A 20363-nucleotide genomic window follows, 5' to 3' on the forward strand; every position below is an offset into this window, starting at 1 on the left:
CCACCCCAGACAGCACATTCTAAAGACGCACCATTCTCTGTGTAAAAATTCTTGCCCTTCACATCTCCTTTGAAATTATACCCCCCTCACATTTAAAGCATGCCCTCCGGTATTAGACATTTCAATGTCTGGGAAAAATACTCCCTGTCTACTCTATCTATGCCTCTCATAATCTTATAAGCCTCTGTCAGATCTCCCCTCGGCCTCCGCATGCCAGAGGAAACAACCTAAGTTTGTCCAATCTCTCATTACAGCACACACATCTAATCTAAGCAACATCCTGGTAAATTTCTTTTGCACATTCTCCAAAGCCTCAACAGCCTTCCTATAAAGGGGCGACCAGAACCGTATGCAAAACTCTAGTTGCAGTCTAACTAGAGTTTTATAAAGCTGCAACATAACTTCTTTGAATTCAACATTTGACTGGGTTAAACTTCATTTGCCATTTCTCCACCCATATCTGCAACTGATCTATATCCCATTGTATTCTTTGCTGCTTCGCTATGCCATCCACACCACCACCAATCGCTGGATCATCTGCAAATTTACTAACTCACCCATCTACGTTTTCATCCAGCTTCTTCATATACGTCACACACAGCAGAGGTTCCAGCACAGATCCCTGCAGAACACCACTAATCACAGACCTCCAGCTAAAACAACTCCCTTAAACCACTACACCCTGTCTTCTACCGGCAACCCACTCCAAATGGCCAACTCACCACAGATCCAACGTATCTTAATCTACTGGATGAGCCTCCCATGAGGGACCTTATCAAACACCTACTAAAATCCATGTTAACAACATCCACAGCTCTACCTTCATCAATCACCCTCATCACCTCGTCATAAAACTCAATTTTTTAGTAAGACATAACTTATCCTGCACAAAGCCATGCTGGCTCTCCCTAATCAGGCCATGGTTTTCCAAATGCTTATAAATCCTATCCCTAAGAATTCTCTCCAGTAAGTTCCCTACCATTGATGTGAGATTCATATTCTATAGCTTCCAGGATTGTTCTCTTCTTGAATAATGGGTCAACATTAGCTAATAACCAGTCCTCTGGGATCTTGTTATGGTTAGGGAGGACATGAAGGTAATAGTCAAGGCCCCAGCAATCACTTCACTTAATTCTCTCAATAACCAGGGGTATATCCCATCCAGCCCTGGGGACTTATCCACCTTAATGTTCTTTAAGAGATACAACATTTCTTTTACCTCAAAATGCCAAGCATATCAATATTCTTAGCATTGATCTCCCTCTCCTTCACATCCTTCTCCTTGGTAACTACTGATGTAAAGTACTCATTAAGGACCTCACCCAGATCTTCCACATCCAAGCAAGTGTTGTTCTCTTTATCCTTAAGTGATCCTACCCTCTTTCTAGTTACCCTCTTGATCTTGATACATGTATAGAATGCCTTGGGATGGTCTTTAATCATGCTTGCCAAGGAGTTTGCATGGATTTCCTAATTCCCTTTATTGAGATTTTTTCTGGCTTCTTTACAATCCTCAAGGCTTCTGTTTGATTCCAACTCCCTAAGTTTTACACACTTTTCCTTTTACTTCTTAAGTAAATTCATCACCTCTCTCAACATCCAAGGTTCTCGTATCTTTCCATCCTTGTCCTTCCTTCTTACTGGAACGTACCTGTCCTGTACTCTGGTTGGCCTTTAAACACCCTCCACACATTAGATGTGGATTTGCCCAAAAACAGCTATTTCTAGTTAACGCTCCCTAGTTCCTGCCTAATGCTCTCATAATTCGGCCTTCTCCAATTTAATAATCTCCCACAAGGTCCATACTTATCCTATCTAGAGGTATCTGAAAACGTAAGGAGCTGTTGTCACTTTTCCCTATTGTTCACCCACTGAAAGGTCAATCACCTGGCTAGCCTCATTACCCAACTCCAGGTCCAACACAGCCCCTCCTCTTGTTGGACTATTTACATATTGATTTAAGAAACCCTCCTGGATGCACCTAACTAATTCTGCCCAATCTAAACCCCTTGTACTCAGAAGGTCCCAGTTTGTATTAAGGAAGTTGAGGTCCCCCACGACAACAACCCAATCATTTTTACATCTTTCCTTAATCTGCCTACAGATCTGTTCCTCAATGTCCCGCTAGCTATTGCGAGGGTCAGTGGTGTAATCCCATTGGAGTGATTGCACCCTTCCTATTTTTGAGTTATACTCATACAGACTCAGTGGACGAGTCCTCCATTATGTCCCTTCTGACTGCAGCTATTGTCCTTGATTAGTAGTACAACTCCCCCACCTCTTTTACCTCCCCCTCTATCTTTTCTAAAGCATCAACACCCTGGGATATTAAGCACCCGTCCCTATCCATCTCTCAGCTAAATCTCTGTAAGAGCCACAGCATCATAGTTCCCTGCACTTATCTATGCTCATCACCTTTACCCATTATACTCCTAGCATTAAAATACACACACTTCAAACTATCCACCTCAACATATCCATTACTTTGCTCCTGCCCTGACATCTACCTTCTGCTCCATCTCTCCACTTTCTAACCTGATGCTCTGGTTCCCATCCCCCTGCCAAATTTCCCAAGTAACACTAGCAAACCTCCCGGCCAGGGGTTTTGGCTCCTCTCCAGTTTACGTGCAACCCGTCCACTTGTACTGGTCACCCCTGCCCCAGAAAAGGCTTCAATGATCCAAGAACCTGAAGCCCTGCCCCCTGAACCAGTTCCTCAGCCACTCATTCATCTGTACTGTCATCCTGGTCCTGCCCTGCCTGGCACGTGGCACTGGGAGCAATCCAGAGATTACTACCACGGAGGCTTTGCTCCTCAGCCTCTTTCCTAACTCCCTATACTCACAGTGCAGGACCTTTTCCCACTTCCTACCCATGTCTTTGGTGCCAATATGTACCACAGCCTCTGGATGCTCACCCATCCTCGAACGTAATCTACAGCCGCTCTGGGACAACCTTGACCTTAGCACCAGGGAGGCAATATACACACTTCTGGCATTGTGGCCATGAAATCTTCTAGAATCCCCTAACTATCAAGTCTCCTATCACTATCACTGTGCCTGACGTTAACCTTCCTTGCTGGCCACAGTGCCACTGGCTTGGGTGCTGCTGACGTGCCCTGGTAGGCCATACCATTCCCCCCCCTACAAAAACATTATCCAAAAGGGTATACGTGTTGCTGAGGGGAATGGCCACAGGGGACCCTGCACTGACTGCTCACTCCCCTTACTTCTCCTGGTGATCGCCCATCTACTATGTGAAGCCCACACTCTGGGTGTGACCATCTCAGTAAAAGACTCACCTCTGAGGTTTTCAGCCTCCTAGATGGCCCTGAGTGCATCCTGCTCCGGCTCCAGTTCTTTAACCTTGTCAGTCAGGAGCCAAAATTGGGTACACTTTCTGTAGATATAGTTATCAGGTACCCTGAAATCCCACATGTCACAGGAGGAGCATTCCACTGCCTGAACTACCATCCTGTCTACACTTGTTATGTGTGGCTCTAACTTCTTAAGCTTAAGTTCTATAATCAACTAAATAATTCCAAGTGACTCAGCACTCTTAGCCTCCACCTGTTCTCACTGAAGCCTGCTGAGCTGAAGCCTCCCACTCTAACCCTGACTCACTCCCACGATGGCCGTTCCGCTTACGCCTTCCTTCTTTTTATTGCCCCTTGCTAAATTACTAACAATCTAGGCAATCTCCTACTCCGCAGACAAGTCCCAAGAGGCTCCACTTGCTTTTTCAAACTGACGTGTAAAATCCACAAGGAACTGTCTCCAACTCACTCCACAGTCTCATGCTCCACAGACTTTAAGATATAATAAGTAGTATCTTTAAGTTACGTAGAAGCCTGCAGGCTTATACACTCATTGTTAGGAAATAGGATACGTCTAATTTTTTTTTCACTTCACATACACATAGTCACACAGGCGGTGACTAGTGGGGTACCGCAAGGCTCAGTGCTGGGACCCCAGTTGTTTACAATATATATTAATGACTTGAATGAGGGAATTAAATGCAGCATCTCCAAGTTTGCGGATGACACGAAGCTGGGTGGCAGTGTTAGCTGTGAGGAGGATGCTAAGAGGAGGCAGAGTGACTTGGATAGGTTGGGTGAGTGGGCAAATTCATGGCAGATGCAATTTAATGTGGATAAATGTGAAGTTATCCACTTTGGTGGCAAAAATAGGAAAACAGATTATTATCTGAATGGTGGCCGATTAGGAAAAGGGGAGGTGCAACGAGACCTGGGTGTCATTATACAGCAGTCATTGAAAGTGGGCATGCAGGTACAGCAGGTGGTGAAAAAGGCGAATGGTATGCTGGCATTTATAGCGAGAGGATTCAAGTACAGGAGCAGGGAGGTACTACTGCAGTTGTACAAGGCCTTGGTGAGACCACACCTGGAGTATTGTGTGCAGTTTTGGTCCCCTAATCTGAGGAAAGACATCCTTGCCATAGAGGAAGTACAAAGAAGGTTCACCAGATTGATTCCTGGGATGGCAGGACTTTCATATGAAGAAAGACTGGATGAACTGGGCTTGTACTCGTTGGAATTTAGAAGATTGAGGGGGGATCTGATTGAAATGTATAAAATCCTAAAGGGATTGGACAGGCTAGATGCAGGAAGATTGTTCCCGATGTTGGGGAGGTCCGGAACGAGGGGTCACAGTTTGAGGATAAAGGGGAAGCCTTTTAGGACTGAGATTAGGAAAAACTTCTTCACACAGAGAGTGGTGAATCTGTGGAATTCTCTGCCACAGGAAACAGTTGAGGCCAGTTCATTGGCTATATTTAAGAGGGAGTTAGATATGGCCCTTGTGGCTACGGGGATCAGGGGGAATGGAGGGAAGGCTGGGGCAGGGTTCTGAGTTGGATGATCAGCCATGATCATAATAAATGGCGGTGCAGGCTCGAAGGGCCGAATGGCCTACTCCTGCACCTATTTTCTATGTTTCTATGTTTCTATAAATGGCCTCCTTCCAACCCTCATTTTTTTATGATTCTTCACACTGGCTAAGTAACGTTGAGGAGTTCTTCAGGAAGGTCTTACAAGCAAAGAGAAGGATGAAGGATTTTATGACAGAATGCTTGAATGACTGAAATATCACCTGTGGGACCAATTTTGAGAGTCAATATTTACATCAGTGGAGCTAAATTTATAAATCAACAGAACCATATGAGAGGTACTTACTCTAAACGCGGAAATAAATTATTTTGCCACAAGCTGCCAGCCATCCCAGGATAAAACCAGATTAATGAATCACAAGGGATGGAGTAGTTTGGCAGGCTGAATGGATCTTATGTAAGTAGCATGTTGATTAAATGGAAAGGAACAACCTTGTATTTTCATGAGATCTGAGATCATTCTGTACAAGTAAATTACTTTTGAAAGTTAGTGTTGTTATTATGCAGGCAATTTAAGAACATAACGCAAACCAAAACAAAAACAACTCCTGATAAACACTAACTTAAGCTCAATTCTAATGGCTTACAGGTGTAGTTGTTTCTGGGTATCTATTGAAAAAAAAATTTAAATGGGCAATTATAGTTGATGTCATGTTTCGAACATCAGCTAAATTTTACAACTTACTTACTTGTTATTATTTTCTCTTTTCTTTGGCTTATTTTTACTAATACCAGTGTAATAGATAGATAACTTTAAAAATTAAGTCATATTATAAAACAAAAATGTATTCTGCCCCCAATTTTTTGTCACATAAATAAGTATTATAACCAGGGATTTTGATCAATTTAACTGAGAATTTTTATTTGTGAATTACATGTTCCATTTTCCCAGCAGAGCCCAGAAAACAGGGAGAATCGTAAAGCATGAAAACTAACAATTGAAAAACTTGAAATATCAACAATTCAGAAGTCTTCATCCCCATTTGCTTAGTACTTAGTTGAACCGCCTCTTGCACCTACTACAGCCAGTAGTCTTTTTGGAGAAGTCTGCGTTAGCTTTGCAAGATTTATCCATTTCTCCTTGCAAAATTGCTCAAGCTGGGCGAGCTTAGTTGGGGAGCAGCAGTGGACAGCAATCTTGAGGTCTTGCCAGAGATGTTCAATCTGGTTAAAGTTAGGACTCTGACTAGGCCACACAACACATCAATTTTCTTCATTTAACTCTATGGTTGCTCTGGCAGTGTACTTTGAGACATCATCCTGATGAAAGGCAGACCTCCTCCCCAGTTTAAGCTTTCTGACAGAGGTTGGCAGATTTTTATCCAGGATCTCACTGTAATTAGTAGCATTCATCTTCCAATCAATGCAGACAGGAATTCTAGACCTTGCTACTGAAAAGTATCCCCATAGCATGATGCTACCTCCACCATACTTTACAATACGGATGATGTTAACTGATTGATATGCAATATCAAATTTATGCCCCACGTACAGCTTAGAGTTGAGGCCACGAAGTTACACTTTAGTCTCACCCTATCACAAGACCTACTGTCAAGATGTGGAAGAATCTTCTAAGTGACACTTTGCAAAGTCTTTTTGTGCAAGGCCTTAGGGATGGTCTGCAGCTCACTCAGTGACTGTTGGCACCACAGTAGTCTCTCTTGCAAGTGTCCATTCTTCTCTGGTGACTAGGTTTAAGGGGGCAGCCTGACCTAGGCAGTGTGGCTGTGGTTTCATATTATTTCTACTTTTTCACGATGGACTGCACTGTTCAGTGCCTTTGTACCCGTCCCAGATTTGTGTTTCTCTATTATCATTTCCCTGTCTTGTCTTGAATGCTCTTTTCCCTTTATTTTGGTTTGAGCTGTTGAAAATCTACCATACTGTTTTACCTTTCAGAGAGAGGGGGCATTTATTCTTATGAATTCATCGAAAACAGGCTATCCTCCAATTTTCTACATCAACAAATTCAATGAATTGGTAAGGCCATATACAGTATTGTACCTGAGAAAAGTTAGCTTAGCAATTACAAAGGGGATGAATACTTTTTCAGCCTCACAATTTTGGTTATTAATTTTTTGTAAATTGTGGACAGGTTTTGGAATTTTTCTTTTGGTTTGACATGATGCATAATGTTTTGTAGGTTAACTCAAAAATCCTAATTCAATATATTTTAGATTTAGAAAACGAGACATAATATGTGAAAATAGTTGTGGGGTCTGAATACTTTTTCAAGGCACCGTATGTTGTACCATTGTCTTTCAGTGCCCCTATGTGTCACTGACATACCGTAGCCTCAAGAGCTTCGTTAGGACTTGAAAAGTAGCAAAATCTTGGGATGTAGGTTATCCATCTGTCAGTTTCTTTTGTAGCTTCATTGTAAGGAACCTTTTTATGGGGATTGAGGACAAGATGAGAGACCCAGGACCTGTGTGCCACACCGTGCTATGAGTGAGGGGGGGCGAAGCAAGATCTTGGAGGGAGGGACGGTCTGGGTCGCCGAGGCTTAGCAAAGTGTGTGATCGTGGGAGGGCACAGAACTGGGAGAGCAGAGTTCCATAAGGAGATCCCTGTCCAGTAGTACGCGCTGAAGATCTTGTTATCCTAGAGCTCTCAGGGCCACTTGGTCACATTTCTCTTACAGACTTCCAAAAGAAAGGAATGATATCACTCCATCTCTGACATGTTAATATTTGATGTAACTCCCATTACTGCTTAGCTGACTTCCAGAGTGATGTGAAATGACCTGGAAATGGCCATTACTATATTTCACTCCAGAAAGTCAATTTTCAACAGAAAAAAATGGAGCATTATTTGATTAAATTCCAAGGCAATGAATCTTAAATTATCCTAAATGGTATTGGACCTTCCAGGACATTTTTTTTCTCTTTTAAACTGATGAGGCCAGAAATTTGTATGTACAACCTTATCTAACCTTTAAGGACACTGAGGAGATTCTGGAAATCACATGATGCCAAGAACTATGTCATGATATCAATCTAAGTATAAAATTGAGGCAATTTGATTAAAAGTTAAATATAAACACTAATGAAGAACTCTGTAGTCAGAATCAAAACAACAGACTGCAGTTCAAAATTTGACGTGTTGCTGAAAATTGAAATGAAAAACCAACAGAAAGAGGAAGAAGGGAAACAAAAAAAAGAGAGGGAGGCTGATAGGGAAAGGCAAACTGGAGATCAGAATTAGTATTGTTGCTTGTTGAACTGACAATGAAATATTATCAATGTCCAGTAGTTGAATCTGGTTTATTTAAGCCATATAACTATGCTGGCTTTTGTTTTATTAAATCTTACCTTGTTAAAAAATTAAAGATGATAGTTTTACTAGATATTTTAAAGGCAAAAGCAGAGAACTTGCTGAGTATTTCACAATGTTCTCTTTTTCTATAAATGTTGCCTAATCAAAGTATGTCCAACATTTTGATTACAACTTAAAAAGTTGATGTCCTTTTCTTACATTTGTAAAATCTTTGTTTGTTAAAAACCTTGTCTGAATACAGAAGTCAAAGAGATTTTCCCACCTCCTGATTAAGACAATAGACTAATGGCTCATCAGCTCTGAGATTTTCAACAGAAATTTTCATGATTTCCAATTCACAATCCACAACCATCACTAAAACCCTTTCTCCCAATGAAAACGTTGATCTTAATTTTAGAATACTAAACTATTTTGTACCTAGACAAATCTGAAAGCAAGAGAAATTCTTTCAGAATCATCATCAAAACCAAATTCAGCACAGAATTTCAATCCTTCTCATATCAGCTGGAAGGTTTGCATGTCATTAATGTTTCCTTATGGATATAAGAGGAAAAGATCAAATAACCACCTAGAATATTTCAGTTATTCTCAAGAAGAATGGAAGTTAAGGGGAAAGAAATTTTACTTCAGTTATAGAGTGTTGGGGGTCAGTGTTTCATGATTAACACCGTGGTGCTCAGACTCAGCAGTCTTGTCACACTCTTGCTCACCCGACCTGGAACACCTAATAACTAAGTGCTGACCATTCTACTTACCAAGGGAATTCTCCTTCATTATCCTGATTGCAGTTTATACACCGGTAAAGGCTGATGTTAAGCAGTTGCTCGAGGTACTGAGTGCCAACATCAGCAAACAAGAAACAGCCTGCCACTACACCTTCCAAATCATTGTTAGGAACTTCAATCAGGCTTGCCTGAAGAAATCTCGACTCAATTATCATCAACATGTAACCTGCAGCACCAGTAGTCCCAACACAGTTGATTGCTGCTATACTCTGTTAAGGAATGTTCACTGTTCCATGCCTAGACCACATTTCAGGAAATCTGATCACTTGGATGCCCTCCTCCTACCTGTTTACAGGTAAGAGCAAGGCTCCAGAGTAAGGGCAATGAAGTGGTGGTCACGGGAGTTGGTGGACTGGGCCCTGTTCAAGGACTCATCAGAAGATCTAAACAAATACACAACAGTTGTCATGGCTTTTATAAAAACTTATAGACTAATGTGTCCCCACAAAATCATTCAGAGTCTTTCCCCAACCAGAAGCCCTGGATGAACCAAGAGATCTGCAATCTGCTCAGGACCTGATCAGTGACATTCAGGTCTGGTGTCCCAGTAAAATACAAGAGGTCTGGGTACAACCTCTGGAAAGCCATCCCCCGTGCAAAGAGGCAACTCTAGACCAGGATTAAATTACGTTCAATGGCTGTGGCAGGTCTTGAATGCTCTCACCTCCTACAAAGTGACATAGGTGACAACAAAGTTGTGCTCCCAGATGAGCTCCATGCTTTTTAGGCTCGCTTTGACCGTCAAAACATGGAGGCAGCTTCATGAACTCCCACAGACACAATGACCCTGTGATTTCAGTCTCTGAGGGCAATGTGAGCGTATACTTCAAGAGGGAGAACCTACAGAAAGCATCCGGCCCAGATGGGGTACCTGACCAAATCCTAAAGACCTGTGCTGATCAACTGGCTGAGAATTCACCGATATCTTTAATCTCACGCTTTGGCAATTTGAGGTATCCACTTGCTTCAAGCTTCAATTGTACCAGTGCCCAGGAAGAACATGGTAATCTGCCTCAATGACTATCGCTTAGTCTCACTTACATCCACTGTGATGAAATGCTTTAAAAGTTTGGTGAAGAAACAGATCAACTCCTGCCTGAAAAGCGACTTGGATCTGCTTCGATTTGCCTATTGACACAACAGGTCAATAGCAGGTACTATTTCACTGGCTCTTCACTAAACCCTGGCATACCTGGACAGAGAAGATGCATATACACATAGCAGGATGCTCTTTATTGACTACAGTTCGGCATTTAATACTATCATCCCCTCAAAACTAATCAATAAGCTTCAAGACCTAGGCCTCAATACCTTCTTTTTGTAACTGGATCCTTGATTTCCTCACTTGCAGAACACAGTCAGTTCAGATTGGCAGCAACATCTCCTCCAGAATCTCTATCAGCACAAGTGTACCACAAGGCTGCGTCCCCTGCTCTACTCACTTTATACTTATGATTGTAAGGCTAAACACAGCTCCAATGCCATATTTAAGTTTATTAGCAACACTATAACCATTGGCTAAATCAAAGGTGGCGACGAATCAACACATAGGAGGGAGATTGAAACTCTGGCTGATTGGTGCCACAACAACAACCTCTCACTCAATGTCAGCAAGACCAAGGAGATGATTATTGACTTCAGGAGGAGGAAACCAGAGGTCCATGAGCCAGTCTCCATCAAGGAATCAGAGGAGGAGAGGGTTAGCAACTTTGAATTCCTCAGTGTTATCATTTTAAAGAATCTGTCCTGGGTCCAGCATGCAAGTGCCATTACAAAGAAAGCACGGCAACACTTCTGTTTTCTTAGAAATTTGCTAAGATTCAGCATGTCATCTGAAAGTTTGACAAATTTCTGTACGTGTGTGGTGCAGAGTAGCAAATGGCTGCATCACGGTCTGGTATGGAAACACCAATGTCCTTGAACAGAAAAGCCTACAAAAAGTAGTGGATACAGCCCAGTCCATCAGAGGTAAAGCCCTCCCCAACACTGAACTCATCTACACAGACTGCTATCATAAGGGTCTCCCACCATCCAGGACACGCTCTCTTCTCACTGTGGCCATCAGAAAGCTGGTACAGGAGCCTCAGGTTCAGGAATAGTTATTACCCTTCAACCAAAAGGCTCCGGAACCAAAGGGGGATAACTTCACTTGCCCCATCACTGAACCGTTCCCACAATCTATAGACTCACTTTCAAGGACTTCTCATCTCATGTTCTCGATATTCACTGCTTAATTATTTATTACTATTATTTATTTTCTTTTTTTTGTATTAGCAGTTTGCTGCACGCTACACAGTGATTGTTTGTCCGTCCTGTTGGGGGCAGCCTTTCATTAATTTTGTTGTGTTCCTCGTATTTATTGTGAAAGCCCGCAAGGAAACGATTCTCAGGGTTGTACACGGTGACATACAGTATATGTACTTTGATAATAAATTTTCTTTGAACTAGAGCCTTTCTTCGGTCTTCCTATAGTTTCTATAATATTAAGGACTTAACAAGTCTGCCTTTGCAATTTCCTTTCCAAGTCCCCTGTGCATTTGATGAAGTAACTTATGGAGACAACTAGATAAATATTATGACACCCAGTGACCCGAGATACACACTGAGAATACGCTGCCATAATTTACTTCCAGCATGCTAGATCTGCTTCAGTATTAAAGGAGACTTCAATTTGCTTGAAAACTTCCCAGGTTTTGGGGTCCAGACGTGGAAATGTACTCCACATTGATCATCTACTTAGTTGATATCCTAACTGGTGCACACCAATTGCCATTAGGAGCCTGATCTCTACTAACCAGCAGCTGTTTATTATTTCTGCCAATGCCACATTCTAGCTCTGTGGGTGTAGACGCCTGCTTGGCACTATGACCCATGCAACTAGCAATTTGCAATAGTGAAGAAGGAAACCAAAAAAAAAGCAATTGGTGCATTAACCATGTAAAGTTAGTTACATAGCACACAACATTTTGAATTTATGACCTCTGGTTGCTGATCCAATCACATGAGAAGTTATTTTTCACCTTCTGACCAATCAAAACCCCCTTATCCTGTTAAGAGAATAAGATACAGAAGCAGACGTAGGCCATTCAGCCCATTGAGTCTGCCCTAACATTCAATCATGGCTGATTTATTATCTGTCTCAATCATCTTAACCCATCAGCCTCTACTTTAAATATACCCAATAACGGCCTCTACAGCTGTCAGTGGCATTGCATTCGACAAACTCACCACCATCTGGCTAAAGCAGTTCCTTCTCGTCACTGTTCTAAAGGGACATCCTTGTACTTTGAGGCTGTGGCCTCTGCTCCTAGACTCTCCCACTATTGCAAACATAATCTCCCTATCCACTCTATGTAAACTTTTCAATATTTGATCGGTTTCAATGAGATCCGCACCCTGCCCCATTCTTTTAAATTCCAGCGAGTACAGGCTCAGAGCCATCAAATGCTCTTCAACATTAACCCTTTAATTCCCAGTCTAATTTTCATGAACACCCTCTGGCCCCTCTAAAACAGAAGCATATCCTTTCTAAGACAAGGAGCCCAAAACTGTTCAGCATACTCCAAATGTCTTCTAAAGCTACAGCATTACAGTACATCCACTTGAAATGAATGCTAACATTGTATTTGCTTTCCTTCCTACTGACTCAACCAGCAGGTTAACCTTCAGGGAATTCTGCATTAGCACTCCCAAAGATTTCTGAATTTACTACCCATTTAGAAAATAATCTGCAACTTTTATTTCTTCCAGCAAAGGACATGACTATACACTTCCCTACACTGTATTCCATCTGCCACTACTTTGCACATTCTCCTAATCTGTCCAAGTCCTTCTATAGACTCCCTGCTTCCTCAACACTACCTGCCCCTCCACTCATCTTTGTATCATCTGCAAACTTGGTCACAAAGTCATCAATTCCATCATCCAGATCGTTGACATAAAATGGGAAAGGAAGTGTTCCCAAAACAGACCACAGAGGAATACCACTAGACACTGGCAGCCAACCAGAAAGGGCCCCCTTTTATCCCCACTCTTTGCCTCCAGACAGTCAGCCTGTTTTCTGCCCATACTAGTAATACCACGGGCTCTTGTTTAGCACCTTGCAAAAAGGCCTTCTAAAATTCAAGTAAACCACATCCACTAACTCTCTTTTGTCTCTCTTGCCTCTTATTTCCTCAAACAATTCCAAAAGATCTGTGAGACAACATTTCCCCTTAAGGAAACCATACTGACTTCTGCTTATTTTATCGTGTGTGTCCACATACTCCCAAAACATCATCCTTAATAATGCACTCCAACATCCTGCCAACTGGCTAACTGGCCTATAAATTCCAGTCTTTGCCTCCAACCCTTCTTGAAGAGTGGAGTAACATTTTCAATTTTCCAGTCCTGCAGAGCCAATCCAGATCTAGTGACTCTAGAAAGATCAATACTAATACATCCACAATCTCTTTAGCCACCCCCTTCATAACCCTGGGGTGTAGTCCATTTGGCTAGGGCAACTTATCTATCTTCAGAACTTAGTTTCCCAAGCACCTTCTTCTTAGTAATAGTGACTACTGTCACTCCTGCCCCTTGACATTCTTGATTTTCTGGCATATTGCTGGTGTCTGCCACAGTGAATACTGATGCAAAACATTTATTCAGTTAGTCCACCATGTCTTTGTCGCTATTACTACCATTACAGCACCATTTTCCAGCAGTTCGATATCCTCTCTTGCCTCTCTTTATATATCTAAAAAAATGTTGGTATCCTCTTTTATATTTTAGCTTACATATATAATTCATCTTTTCTCTCCTTATTGCTTTTTAATTGCTTTCTGTTAAATTTAAAAGCTTTCCAATCCTCCAGTTTCCAGCTAATTTTTGCAATATTGTACGCCCTCTCTTTTGCTTTTATGTTATTTCTGACTTCCCTTGACAACCATGATTACCTCATCCTCCCTTTAAAGTGCTTCTTCTTTATCTTTGGGATGAACCAATCCTGCACCTTCTGAATTACTCCCAGATACTCCAGCCATTGCTGATCTGCCATCATCCCTGCTAATTGTCCCCTTCCGACTACCCTTGGTTAGTTCCTCTCTCATTCCTCTGTGGTTCCCTTTACTCCAATGTAATACCGATACTTCTGATTTTAGCTTCTCCCTTTAAAAATGCAGAGTGAACTTAATCATATTGTAGTCCCTGCCTCCTTAGGTTTCCTTTACCTTAAGCTCCTTAAATAAACTATGATGAGATAAATTCTTGCCAAAACAGAACTCAACATTTTCAGTTACAACTTTATAACTAAAATCCAACGCATTACTAATATCCTAGCAAAATCTCCTCTAAAGTTTTGTAAGGCCTTTCCCTGACATATGGGCCTCAGACTACCTACAATCCTTCAGCTGAGACCTAATCAATTAAAGTGATATATTCATGCTTCTTTCATACTGCTTGATAGTTGTTTTCATTGAGACTTAAGTGTATCAATCCAAAGCCTGTAATATAGTCAAGTATACTTTACGAGTGTATTTCCTACCTTCATAAAAATCAGTTGTGCACAGCGTATTACCAAGGATGGTGTCGAATTTATCAAGTTCCTTGCTGCAGTTAAGCATTTCTTGAGCCAGATATCCACTCAGTGTAGTTGGATAAGACTGAGTTACCCCCATTACATTCTGTTCGAGGACAGGATTAAACAAAGGATTCACTGACTCCTTGGTGATGACAACTGTACCTGGCTGCACACCTGAAAAATGAAAAAAAAAAAGAGGTGACTCAAAAACCACTGCCTTCTATAATTTGATTTGAGATTCATTCATAGCTTACACATGTATGCCAGGAAGAAAGTAATACACAGGATTTGGAAAGGGTGATGACTTGGGACTGACTGCTTTTTGAGAGAAGTGAAACAGCCTTGATGAGCATGGGGCCACAGAAATTTATGGCGTAGAAATCTGATCCAACATAGGCTCTAATAAATCAGACCAAATTCTGTCACTAACTCAATTGTAAGTAATTGCATACCAGCATGATGTCAACATCACACAGTATTCTTGCACAAGGCATCACTTTGTTATTTTTTGTGTTGTTCACTTGTTCCCAGCAATACTGGTGACTTTTATCTGTCTCCAAATACCCTTGAGCTTAGGGGACAACTAGGAGTCAACCACACTAGTGCATCTGGAGCACAGGCTAGACCAGGTAAGGACAGCAGATTTTCTTCCCCTAAGAATAGTAGGAGTCCAGTTTGATATTATGACAACAATTTTTGAGATAATAGCTTACCATTACTGAAATTAATGCTAAAGCACAAATCTGGATTTTATGTAATTCATCAATTTTAAATTCCCCAGCCGTGAGATTCAAACTATCACCTCCCAGCTTTTTGCTTCATCCCCTTCTCCACCCACCAGGTTTCACCTATCACCTTCTGCTGTACTCCTTCCTCTCCCCCAAGCTTCTTATTCTGGCATTTCCCCCTTCCTCGGTCTCGGTCTGAAATGTCCACTATTTACTCCTCCCCATAGATGCTGCCTGACCTGCTGAGTTCCTCCAGCATTTTGTGTGCGGGTCTCTGCAGTTCCAGCATCTGCAGAATCTTGCGTTTCTGGATCAGGAAACCAGAACCCTCATTTAGTGCAGTCATCATCCTCTAATTCACAGACTCCTATTGCTGAAATCCTGCGTTTAATTTCATCCCCACCTCTTTGTAATCTTCCTGGAAGGCCCCAGCCATCATTCTACTCATGCCATTGGTACAATATAGGCTATGAAACAACATACAAATAATCCCTGCCTTTTCACCCTTCTCTCTCAGAATGCTTTACAGTTGTTCAATGAGATCCTTGGGCTGGATTACATTTATAGATATAGGAAAATATTTCTCCTCTCCCTCTCCCTGACTTGGAACACCTAATGATAAAACGTAGATCATTCTGTTTGCCTTGGGAGTTCTGACCGCAATTTATATACCACTAGCGGCCGACTATAACCAAACACTTGCAACACTGCACTTTGTCATCCGCAGACAAGGAACAGCCCATCCTGATGCATTTCAAATTATAGTTGGTGACTTTAACCAGGTTTCTTTGAAGAAAACCTTGCCCAATTATCACCAGCATGTAACTGGTTGCACCAGAGGTCCCAACAGACCAGACCTCTGCTACACTATGATAAGGAATGCCTGTTGTTCCTTCCTGAGACTGCATTTTGGCAAGTTGGATCATTTGGCTGTACTCTACTACCTGTATACGGACAGAACCCAAGGAGCAAGGCTCCAGAGATCAAGACAACCAAAAGGTGGTCACAGGGCGCTGAGGAACAGATACAGGATTGCCTTGGGTCAGTGGACTGAGCTGTGCTCAAGCACTCATCTGAGGAACTAAATGACTACACCAGGGTCGTAACAGACTTTATTAAAAAAGCTGTGGGTGATTGTGTCCCCATGAAATCATTCAGGGTCTATCCTAATCAGAATCCCTGGATGAATCATGAAATTCAGAATTTACTGAGGGCCAGATCAGAGGCATTCAAGTCTGAAAATCAACAATGCTACAAGGGGTGCAGGTATGATCTCAGGAAAGCTATCTCACGGGAGAAGTGAAGATCCAGACTAGACTGGAGTCAATGAGGGATGCTCGACAGCTGTGGCAGGGTTTGAATGCCATCGCCTCCTACAAGGTTAAAGCTAGCAACATGGGGAACAGCAGAGCTTTGTTTCCAGATGAGCTCAGTGCCTTCTATGCTTGCTTTGACCACCAGAACAGGGAGGAACCATCAGGCACTCCCACATCTCCCGATGATGTTTTACCCTCAGTATCTGAAGATGATGCGTGGGCTCTCTTCAAGGAAAACATCTGCTTTGGATGGAGTACCTCGCCAAATACTGAACACCTGTGTTGACCAACTGGCTTGTATGTTCATGGATATTTTCAGTCTCTTGCTCCCACTGTGTGGTACCCATTTGCTTCAAACAGGCTTCAATCATACCGGTGGCCAAGCTGAGTCTGGTGACCTGCCTCAAAGACTATTGCCCAGTGGCACTCACATCCACAGTGATAAAGTGTTTTAAGAGGCCGTTGTTGAAACATATCAGCTCTTGTCTAAGTGTATACTCAAATCAGCTCCCATGTTCTTGACTCAGCCAACTCTCACCTGTGGAACCAGTAGAGTGCGATGCACTCCTGCGCCTCCTACCTGATGTGTCCAGTTGGTCTACTGGTTACCCACTCCTTTTCTTTCTGTAGACACTTGGGTTGTTGAATGGCCACCTCCAGAACCATGCTATCCATGAGGCAGTCATTCATTGGATGAAACCAACTACTGCCCAAGGTCCAAAATCCAGATTATCAACCTCAGTCACTTACACCAGTTGCTGCATGTGGTTGCTTAGGTTATAGGACGTATCCTCACTTTCCTGTATGGAACAGGACACGTAATGAAAAGGGCTAAGAAGTCCTGCCACCTCTCTTTGGTCAACACATAACACCTGGTCATTTCACTGATATACACCGCTAAAGAATTGTCAGATTCTTCTTAACACAATGTTTTTTCATGTTTGTTTTTATAAGTACAAGGAAAATAACATAAGTGCTATGACAAACAATGGTTTGCTATACTCACATATGCTGTGTCTTTTCATGCTATTTGCCAAATTCTATTTTTTAAAGATCTCCATATGTGCGTACATATTATCAAACATTTCTTATAAGTAGGCAAGTAGGCGATAATTTTCCATGTTTTTTCGGTTCCTAAGGTTGTTATAGCTGGGCATGGTAGTGGGGATAAGCTCCCACTACCTATAAAGTGCTCCAAATGGCACGTGCCCCTAAAAGCCTCTGGCAACCAAGTCCAACCCTTGGCCTTCATGTGTGGTTTAGCTACTAGGCCCGGTGGAACAGTTTCTACTGACAAGAGAAGGGGCAAAGGCAGACCACTGGTGCCTCAAAACCAGTTGCTTCGGGCAGGTGGGGCTCGTCAGCCTTGGACAGCAGCCTGCCTAGGAGAAGGAAAACTCTGATTTTAAACCTCCGGCCATACCCACTCATGGGAAAGGCTTCGGGAGTAAACCCCAAGGAAGAAATCCGGAGCCGGGGTCCCAAAGACAGTTTGATATTGTTTACAACTTCACTCTGGCAACCTCTGCGACAACACTGGTACCAAGCTGTATCGGTGCTTGTCCTTCCCTTGGACTACATCAGTAACGTGGAGAGGGGGAGCCCACTGCATGGGCAACAACTGGTTCTTCAAATCTTCCCACCCAGGCTTGCACCCTGGAGAGGACACAGTCCACCAGAGGCACAAACTCGTGATCCCCTGGAATCGATGGCTGCCTACACAATTTTCCATTTTTATTGATTCATGACGTCAGTACATCATGCTTTATATTAGCATGGTAACCTAAAGATTCACTTATGGTGTATTAATAGCTATTTGATGTTCAGGATTTAGGATGGATTGATCAGAACAGTGGTTATTCTGGAGACACAAGTAATATAGTAAAATTACTGTTTTACACAATCAAATACATTTGATTAGGTGCACAATAGAAAATATATTTAACAAAAACATGATATTTTAGATTTATGACAGGGGGCTATTTGAACAACAAACACTAAAACTATGAATGAGTAAGGTTTAACCCACTGGGCAATTGTAAATGGCAATAACTGTCTTTAATGTGCAATATTTATATCCATATCGCTGGAGAGTCACAGCATGGAGACAGTGTGTACAGTCCTTCACGTTTGTACTGCGACTTTTTTCCACCTTTCTACTCACTGCACCTTTTCATCCGCTGCTTTTTTCAAACCACTATTTAATTCTCTTTTATAACATTCATATGGATTCTGTTTTATCAGACTTCCTGAATTATTCTCCCCGACTTTTCCTTTCCACTGCTGCACGCTGCCAGCCCACGCCCACGGCCAAAATAATTTCCTGAGCTGACAACAATCTTACTGATTGGCTAACTCAGTGACAATCACAAAATAAAAATACTTTAGATGTTGGAAGACTGAAACATAATCAAAATAAAATGCTGGGAAAACTCATCAGCTTGGACAGCACCTAGAGGAAACAAAAGCAGATTGAAGATCTTTCACCAGAACTGAAAAAAAGTTCAAAAAATATATACATTTTGAAGTAACAGAAAGAGAATGATGAAGACATTTGTGTCAGAATTAAGAACAAGGAAGATTTGAATGATACATTTCGTATTGTGCGGCAGGGAGTTAGTTCATAATCTTCTTTCAGCTGGGAGAAACAGAATATATCATTCCATCTCGCTTGGTCTCGAACCCATTACAAATATGTCCTTTATTATTTCCACCCCTCCCCCCTCTCTGCTGCTATCTAGTTCTAACTTATCCAAGTTCTAATCAGAGAGTCATCATTTCAGATTGATGATCTTGTTTCCCTCCACAAGTCCATCTCGAAAGTGCGTGTTGTCCTGTATTTGCCCGGGTTTTCTCCAACATCTCATAGACGCACAGGTTGCTATGTTAATCGGCTGTTGTAAGTTGGCTTTGTGCGTAGGTAAGTGGTGGAATCTTGCGGGGGGGGGGGCGAGATTGATGAGATTGTGGGGAAAATGAAGAATGGGATTAATGTAGAAAAATTAGTGTAAATGGGTGTTTTCAGTCAGTACTGACTCAGTGAGCCAAAGGGCCTCTATATACCTCTGTAATACGGCTCAACTTGCTACAATGTTGTTCTTGAACAGAAAATTCCTCCCTTGGGGATATGCATTTATAGATCTTAGTAGACCACATATTTTGCCACCAATGTCTTTATATATATTTTCCTTCTGAGGTGTTATACAGTACAGACTCTAATATCCTAACCTTAAACTAACTTCTAGATTCACTCACCCTCCATGCCTGTCTCCAAAGCTGGACATTGACTGGAAAAAACAACCACACTTCACCAGAATTAATTTCACCACACCATAGGACCTCTGACTTTCACTGTAGACTTCCTCCTTTGGTCTCCTCCCCATTGTTTCACTTTCCAAACCTCGTCTAAATAATTCTGCAATCGCGCTTGTGCAAGTTATTTGCAGCAAATTTCAGCTGCTTTTCTGGACTTAATGTCATTACAGCCGAGCTGCCTAATGTCAGCCCTCTAGACTCTGAATATTTGCGTCAGGATTGGGTGAAAGAGATCTACATTCTGCCAAAACATTCCAGTTAAGCTTGGGTCTAAATATGTCATAGGATACCCACCCAGTTTATACTTTAATTAATTTCCTAGGATCTTGGTAATCAAGTCAGCATTTATTGGTCATTCTTTAAAAGAGTGGTAACAAGGCATACCTTTAACCGGCTAAAATAATTCTGGTGAAAGCACTTTGGTGCTGTTGAGTAGAGACGTGCAGGATTCAGGACTATTGGCAACGAATGATCG

At 42.0% G+C, this 20363-nt stretch overlaps 1 protein-coding gene across 2 annotated transcripts in view; it reads right to left on the minus strand.

Moving 5' to 3' along the window:
• Positions 1 to 20363, minus strand: part of upp1 (uridine phosphorylase 1) — a 62896-nt gene that overhangs the window by 17509 nt on the left and 25024 nt on the right. For both annotated transcript variants that reach the window (XM_063069832.1, XM_063069831.1), the window contains one exon: positions 14494 to 14703. In XM_063069832.1, the coding sequence (XP_062925902.1) occupies positions 14494 to 14703 (210 nt within the window). The remainder of the gene's footprint in view (positions 1 to 14493; positions 14704 to 20363) is intronic.

This window comes from Mobula hypostoma, chromosome 17 (genome assembly GCF_963921235.1).
Source record: "Mobula hypostoma chromosome 17, sMobHyp1.1, whole genome shotgun sequence".
Classification (NCBI taxonomy): Eukaryota; Metazoa; Chordata; class Chondrichthyes; order Myliobatiformes; family Myliobatidae; genus Mobula; species Mobula hypostoma.